General features: G+C 34.1%; 1 protein-coding gene across 1 annotated transcript; it reads right to left on the minus strand.

The window, feature by feature from the left end:
- Positions 1–5,478: 5,478 nt before the first annotated feature.
- Positions 5,479–6,345, minus strand: LOC149165221 (uncharacterized). The gene has a single exon (XM_089429748.1). The coding sequence runs from the start codon at positions 6,343–6,345 to the stop codon at positions 5,479–5,481; it is 867 nt and encodes a 288-aa protein (XP_089285874.1).
- Between the last annotated feature and the right edge of the window lie 2,451 nt (positions 6,346–8,796).

The raw sequence follows: 8,796 nt of genomic DNA on the forward strand, positions 1-8,796 counted from the left end.
AATGGAAGCAAAATTTTGTTGCAGATGCACTCTCAAGAAAGGATGAGGATGTGGAAGCATTGTTTTGTGCTATTTATATTATCCAACCAGATTGGATAAACGAAGTAAGGGATGGATGGAAGAAGGATGAAGAAGTGCGGCCACTCATTCAAAATTTGCAAAATATCCCAATTCAAACAATATTTCCAGAACTTGAAGAGGAAGGAAAAATCATATTGGAACTTGGAGCAATCACAAAAACAAGAGCCCGACAGCTACGAAATCGATCAATTTCAGAGTGCCTCATCAAGTGGAAGAACTTACGTGCTAAAGATTCCACATGAGAGGACAAGACTTTTATATAGAAGCATCAAGAACTACTCGAGCATTGAGGACAACACCTTTTGAAGGAGAGGGGCATGTTAGGCCCCTATACTAGTAGTGTAACCCCATATTGTTATTAGTACAACCCCCTTATTATATTGTTGTACCCATGTAGTTCCCATATTGTTACTATTGTGGCCCATAAAAGCCCAGTGTTGTTATTATTGTGCCATTACATTATTATTATTATATCGGCTCTGATTATATTATGACCCTTTAGACTCCTATATCTAGAAAGGAGGTCTTTTCATTTGTATCATCGAAGAATTGTTCATTTGTGTAATGTAAAGGAGGTTGCCCCCTCAAAGAGGCTGAATTCTAATGCGTTGATCTATCTTTTCTATCCTTTTGTGAGCTGGTTTCATAACAGATGATGAAACACTTGTATTTCTTCTTTCTAATTATATTTATTTTTTAAATCATTGTTTTCATGTCCTTCAATGTCTCAATTCAGTTTTTCTAATCTCAATCTTTTAGAAATTCAATTTTATGACTCGTATAAAGCTAAAATTATTCAACTAGTGTAAGGGATGTGTCACCTTACTAAGGAAACTTTAGGTCACCATAAGTCACATTAGCTTTTGATTTTCTTATACTCTATCTCCAAGGCAATTATTTTGCATTGGATTAGATATTAGGATCAAACACAATATGCATAGAGATGTGCCAATATGTGGAGTGTATACATTATATAGGAAAGATCCATTACAAGCCCAGTACATGAATCATGTTTACTCCAATTAACTTCAACAATTAGGTTAATTAGATAATGAAAGGATAACATGAAAATTTTTAGGGGCCAACATTCAAAGGTGCGCTAATGTTCCATGATTTTTCCAAAAAAAACAATTCACTAATTTCCATTTTTTCTAAAAATAATTCATCCAAATTTTACAATATAAAATTATTTTACCTTAAAAATCACCAATATTATATAGAGAATATATATTAAATCATTATAAATTTGAATAATTTTACAAATATACAATAAACATGAACTAGTGATATTCGCCAACGTTTTTAAGGTTTAATATAATTTTCCATCCTTAAAATTTTAGTTGAAGGATACTATTAAAATACACTAATTTAGTTTTCTATCATTCTTTTAATTTCTTTCCATTTCATATTTATTTCTAAACCCTAATTAAATTACCTCACTTTAATTGATGACCTTAAACTAAATTATCTAATTAATCTAGTTTCTTTACATTGTATTTTCCTCTCCTCTCCCTCTTGTAATGTTCCTAGATTTCCACATAAATTGAGTGATGATTGCACTGTCCACATTTTCTTGTTAATGGTTCTCCACCACGACCACCAAACTAGATTCTTATAGTTCTATTAGAAAGTTCCTGTAAACCCTTATATAGAATAATATGAAAAATATTTAAGCCCTCCCTTCTACTATATGATCCTTATATACAATAATATCACAAATATTTTAGCAAATTGTAGGCACATATGAACCACATGATTATCCTTTATGTCATATGGACTCCCAAGGTCACATTCTTCTAATAAAAATTAAAGTGAATTTCAGTTTGAAAGTGACACTTAATTTCCATGTCATAATATGTAAACCAATAAAAATCTTTTGAATTTAAAAGGAGGTACACTTAAAGATTTTGCAGGGAAAAAAATAATTTTTTTTTGTATTTTTCGCTTATCCCCTTTTGTTTCAATACCTTTTCAAATGTGTCATCAATTTCTATCAGTATAGGTCTCCTCACAAGTATAAATAACAGATATTAGTTACATTTATAACTTAATTGTACATCCAATAATTATTTACACGTAAAATTCTTGTGGATCTAACCCAAGAATATTATAGATCTGATATCAACATATAAGATAATGCAAATAACCCAGAAATAAGATGAAATGATTCTTTATTGATCAAACCCTTAAGGTAGGGCAACACCATACATTCACTCCTTAAGGAAGGAGAACACTCCACAAGCCATATGCATGTTCATACAATAATGCTTCTCTTCATCTTCATATCTCTCCATGTGGAGTCTCTAGCCTCTATATAGGCCTCATACATACAATACCATGCATCATTACCATGGTTTCCTCATACCATCAACTAATACCATGGGCCCATTACATTATTATTAACTACTTGTGGTCCCTTACATGACATGGGTTAACCACCTTATTTATTACTATGGCCCATCCCATTATTACATTATTACCTTGGGTACCTCCCTTGGTACCCCATATTATCCCCCCTAGGTATATAACATTCCACCCCCTCAGCATGTTTCGTCCCCGAAACATGGGAAGAACACAAATAATAAGATCTACTCAAAAGAGTATTCCACTGGTACCATGCACGTGCATCTAGCCATCCAAGAGGAAGGTGAACCCTCGATCTCGCTGGTGCCTCGCTCGCTTGAGATGGAAGTTTACCGTGGTAGCTCTTCTGTGTGGATGTGTAGTAGGTGGATCTTCGCTTCTCTCGATCTGTCATGCGGGGGTTGTTGTCCATGTGCCTAATTGGTTGCCATCTTGATGGTTGTCTTGCGGGGTGATGATATGTTGAAGTTTTAACCCACGATGGCTTTTTCTTTACTTCACCCTCCTGTGGTGACTGTTGTGGTGTCTTCTTTTTCAATATGACTTCAACCACTGACCCCTCATATAATGTATCAACACATGTAACCTTTTCTGCTTCAGCCTCTGTTTGTGTTTGATTGTCTATCATCACTGGCTCATCGTCTAATATGTCAGACCCTGAAACATTTTCTGCTTCAGCCTCCTTAGACTCTACCTGTTTATTAATGGAAATATCCTGTAATGTAATTTTCTTCTTTTTATACCAGAGCTTCAGGAATTTCTTCTGTACATTAATATTGATAGTACCCACTGATTCCATCCAAGGGTATCCCAAAACAAAATCCATGTTATCCATATCTGAAGCATAAAAATCACCATGAAACACATACTTATCCATCGAAATCTTCAAATCCTTGTACACTTGAACATCCTCATTATCAGCTTGCGCAATTTCAATGTGTTTTGGTGGAAGTTGCAATCTTTTTGCCAAATTAACACTTATAAGATTTTGCTTGCAACTAGGATTTATAGTCACAACGATTTTCTCCTTCTGAATCACTCCATGAATCTGCAATAAGAAAGCATCAGTAGGAAATAACCCTTTAGGTTCCATGGTTTCCTTCTTTTCTGTAAAAATAATCTCTTTGCTAGGCAATGTGTCTGTCTGTGTGAGCTTATCAACAAGAATAGTTTTTCGGCCAAAGAGGTTCATAATAGCTTCTGTGAACATGTCCCAAGTCCAAAACCTTCTATTGGCACGTTGATGGTCTTGCCACCATTGTTTTCTTTCAGTGTCCAAGTACATGCTTCCCACCATAAGCTGAGTCTCATTATCATAGATGCGATTCCGACTGAAACACTGCTCCATTTGCGCTATCCATCTAGCTGGATGAGAGCCATCAAATTTATACAAGTCCCTCAAAGCCCGATCTAGGTACGCCATCACAAAAATATTGGTGAAAAATTGAAATGGTCACAGATCCGTCAATATTGCTCAGAATCTCTATTATAACCTATTTTTAGAAATGGAACAACCACTCTGCATCTGCCCATGTGGTAGAAATCTTGATCCAGGCACTTGAAATTTCAGATCTGCGCTGCTACTCTCCCGCCGTCACCCACAATTTCTGCAAAAAGAGCTGATTTTAATTCAGCGATATCTCCCTCATCCGGATTCCGATTCGACTGATTTTTTTTTGGAAATCATGTTTTTTTTTCACAAAGATTCCAGATCTACAATTAGATCTTGCAGATCTAGCACCAAGACTTCTAGATTTGCGCCGCAAACTCGCTGTCCTGAAAATCAACCCCTATGATTTTTAAATCAGCGATATCTCATTCATCCCGACTCCGATTCAACCGATTTTTTTTTTGAAATTGGCTATTTTTGCACAAGGAATACAGGTCTGCAATTAGATTCTGCAGATCTTGCACCAACATGTACAGATCTGACCTGCAAAGTCGCCGCCCCCGAAACCCTGCAAAAAAAAAAAAAAATCTCCACGGTTTGCCCAAGAAAGTGCTATGATACCAATTGTTGTGGAGCTAACCCAAGAATATTATAGATCTGATATCAACATATAAGATAATGCAAATAACCTAGAAATAAGATGAAATGATTCTTTATTGATCAAACCGTAGGGCAACACCATACATTCACTCCTTAAGGAAGGAGAACACTCCACAAGCCATATGCTTGTCCATACAATAATGCTTCAATATCTTTTCAAATGTGTCATCAATTTCTATCAATATAGGTCTCCTCACAAGTGTAAATAAAAAGTATTAGTTGGATTTATAACTTAATTGTACATCCAATAATTATTTACACATAAAATTCTAGTAAACTTATAAAGAGATAAGCCAAAAATATGATAAAGAAAGTAGTTTTCTTTTTTTCTCTCCAAAATTTGGAACCCTTAGTTTACTATTTTAACTATCATTTTGTTACTTTTCCATAAAAGACCACTTACTTCACCCTAACCATCAAACTAGAGTTTTATAGCTCCATTACAGAGTTCCTATTAACATTGCTCAATATGTATATAAATGATCCGTGATGAAATTGGTGAGGTAAAAAAAAATATTTAGTTTAATATTGATTTAACATTGCTCAATATGTATATAAATGATCATGATCAAATATGATCGTGATGAAATTAGTGAGGTAAAAAAAAATATTTAGTTTAATATTGATATAAATATTTTTATTTTGACGTTTAACACTCACTTATACTTAAATTTAAGAAATAATTGTCAATAAAATAAAAACAATTTTTTCATTATTTTTAAATTTATTTTACATAAGCATCTCTCTAAAAGTAGAAAATACCTATCAATAAATAAAAAATTCTTATGAATAAAATAAAAGTGTTTACTTTTAAAGTGAATATTAAATATTTTGTTTATAATTAACCTATATTTACTTTGTCCCTCTGTATACATCTACTAGTAAACAATACTTTGGTTACGTAATTTTCAATATAAAAATACTAAATGGAAAAAACAATCAACGTAATGAACCACGACAGGAGCACATAGTGACAATTCTGGTCATTCCATTACCAAGGATTCTGGAATATTTTTCCTACACATAGGGCATTCAAGTTTAGTGAGAAACCACTTCAAAATGCAGTCTCGATGAAAAAGATGGTTACAAGGCAACTGTTTTGTTTCAGTTCCGGTGAACATGTCATGACAGAGAAGGTTACAAGGCAATTGTTTTGTTTCAGTTGCGGTGTACAACGTGTCATGACAAATGGCGCATATCAATATGTCGCCCTCACCATCATCTATAGCAATCGATTGGGCTGGAACGGTAACGGTTTTTAAACAGTCAACAGAAGCAACAGCGGCGGCTAACGGATAACTCTCGTGGAGAGTAAGGTATCCCTCTAGCAAATGAGGATAAAGATCAAAACCTTCAATTCTCAATTCTATGGAATTGCTATTGTCTTCCAAGAGTTGCTGCACGCGATGACAATTTGCAAAACTGCCATTCCATACAACTTGCTGGCTCCACACATTTCCCCGACTCCAATCAAACATAGTTCGCAGCAAAACCATATTCACGTTTTCAGTCATTGTAGTCTCGCTATTCTTTTGGCCACAGTCACTCACAGGACGATATTCATAATTGGGTTTCTGTCCAATGTCATCTAATAGACGTACAGAAACATTATCCCAAATATTCTCCATTTCCCACTTATTTCGGCCGTGTTTTCCAATCCATCTGAACACTACGCTAGAGATCAAGTGCGGCTGATCCTCACCTTCATTTTCGGTGGATGCATCAGTTCCACTTGTTAATGTGGAAGGTACATATCTGTCCCACAGGGTGCCTCTATTGATCGCCTGACCTATGTAACCATGAATAATATCTAAGATTTTAGAATCGATTCCATTTCGTGATTCCTCCATCTCTTCGTTTTTCGAAAGATACGTTGAAGGAGGACTCTGCGTATATATCGTTAAAAAGATCAGATCGCGATACAAGACTTCCCCCGACGACCTACCATATTGATCCTTAATGCTTTATATATTTACATTACCGTTTTAGAGTTGCTAATCAACGTTGTATTATTTTCCCAGGCCGACCAGGAAAATGGCGGGCTTTTAGTTTGCCCTCAAAGCCTCTGACTTATCTTTATTACTTCTTTCCGAAAGTCCGACTTTATGATTATGAGACTTTATGATTATGATGAGCTTCTTTTTTATTAGCCAAATCTAAAGTTTAATTATGAAAATATAAAAAATTCTACCTTTTTATTATGAAAATATAAAAAATTCTACCTTTTTATTAGAGCAAAAAAAACATATTTTTAAGAAAATTTAGTAGACTAAAAGTTGTGATTATATGGCTGACACTTGGATAACCAGCTCATTCATATGTTGTTTCAAGTAGTTTCAAACATTTAAGTCGTTTATGTGATGGTTGGTAAAAAGGCTACGAGATAGAACAAATAAAGGCTACTAGATGGACACATAAATTCGTAAGCATCAATAAAGTTTAATAAGCATCATTACATTTTAAAGGATTAGGTAATTTGATAATGGTGACTATGTTTTATTATTAGTAGAAAAATTATATTAAGCGATTGGAATATGTTGATTTATATTATTTTTCACTATGTTATTGATTGGTATATGTAAGGTAGGAAATAATGTAGATTGAGATTTTTCAAGTACTTTATAATGTAGTTGTGCTAGTTTGTCACTCAGGGTAGAATTAATAGATTATGGTAAGTGGTTTGTTATAGTTAAATATTTTAATGTAGTTGTGCTAGTTTGTTATTCATGGTAGAATTAATAGACTATGGTAAGTGGTTTGTTATAGTTGAATCTTTTAGTATTATCATTGGGACGGTGAATTTTAGTGAGGAATCAATTATGGTGATCATGATTGTATAAATTAAACTAAAATTGCTTACAATAAATTTGGTATAGTTCACCATGTTTTATATGGTTGACTATTGTTGCCCAATATGAACATGGTTGACCATATTGACAATGGTTTACTTTGACTTTCCTCATTGTTTACCTTGGTTAACTCTGGTTAAATATGGGCAAGTGGTTGAGCATGGTTGTAATTGTTTAACTATAAGTAATTATTAGTCATTATGATGTACCTTTTTCAAGCATCACAAATCATGGTTGGTAATGATCGATTATGAAAAAAAGTTAATCTTGGTTGAGCAAAGGTGACATTGTATGGCTCACAATGCCAACCACACATGCTTTGGCATGGTTAAGTATGGCTCACCTTGAAACAATAGTCGATTTTTGTTGACCTTGCTAGATTGTGGATGACCATGGTTATCAATATAGATGTTCATTGATGTTTTGCTTGCTAGTTTATTTTTTTATTTCTAGGCTATCACATTTTGATGGGGATAGGTGTTTTCCATTTACATTTTTGTTAATTTTATGGATTTTTCTATCATTTTGTTTTTGTATTTACCAAAAAAAAATTCTAAATCCATTTCAATGTTGATAATGTTCAGTAATCGCCCTCTCCTATGTTCAGTGACATGTCCTAAGTTCAGTGACATGTCCTTATCTGCCTCTAGAGGATCTGCTAATTATGGTGATGTGTCTGTTTACTAAGATGTTTGTATTTTTGGTGTAAAGAAAATCGTGATTCCATGAAGTGGTATCACAGCCAAAGGTCATGGTAGGGGGAGATTGTTGGGCATTGGATAATCCAGTGCTTGTCTGGAGTTTGAATCACACTCGGCTCACGCTCTTGCGAGATTGTTGGGCATTATAATCCAGTGCTTGTCTCGAGTTCCAATCACACTCGGCTCATGCGATTTCCAATCACACTCGGCTCATGCTCTTGGGAGATTGTTGGGAGTTGGATAATAGAGGTATCCCTGTGTGTTTTGTGACATGTGCTTAACCTCCTCTGGAGGATGCGTTAACTCTATTGATGTGTATGTTTACTAACACCTGCCGATTATTGGTGTAATGGTAATCATGATTCCCATAGATAATTGTTAAACAATTTTTGCTTTAGCAATAAACATTGTTCAATTAATTGAAATTCATATAATGTTCCTATTGTGTTTTCTGTCCATGTTTGTTATACATATTGCAACAATAGGAATTTTTTCATAATGCAACATTGTATGCATTTAAACAAGTTGTGGCACCCTTTTTAACAACATATTTGTGTAATTTTATTTTGACTATAAAATTTCACTCTTAGTTTTCTAATGTCAGTTTTTTGCGATAAATTGTTTATCACAAGGTAACATTGGATTTTCCATTGAAATTTGAGGATAATTTTTTTATTGCAATGTCTCTTTTTTCTTCTATAACACTTTCATGTCATTTGTTTCATACTCACATTTTATGCTGCTAGTTTTG

This window comes from Pinus tabuliformis, chromosome 5_1 (assembly GCF_031772625.1).
Source record: "Pinus tabuliformis cultivar Carrire ecotype Pingquan chromosome 5_1, CPIR1, whole genome shotgun sequence".
In the NCBI taxonomy this organism is placed as follows: Eukaryota; Viridiplantae; Streptophyta; class Pinopsida; order Pinales; family Pinaceae; genus Pinus; species Pinus tabuliformis.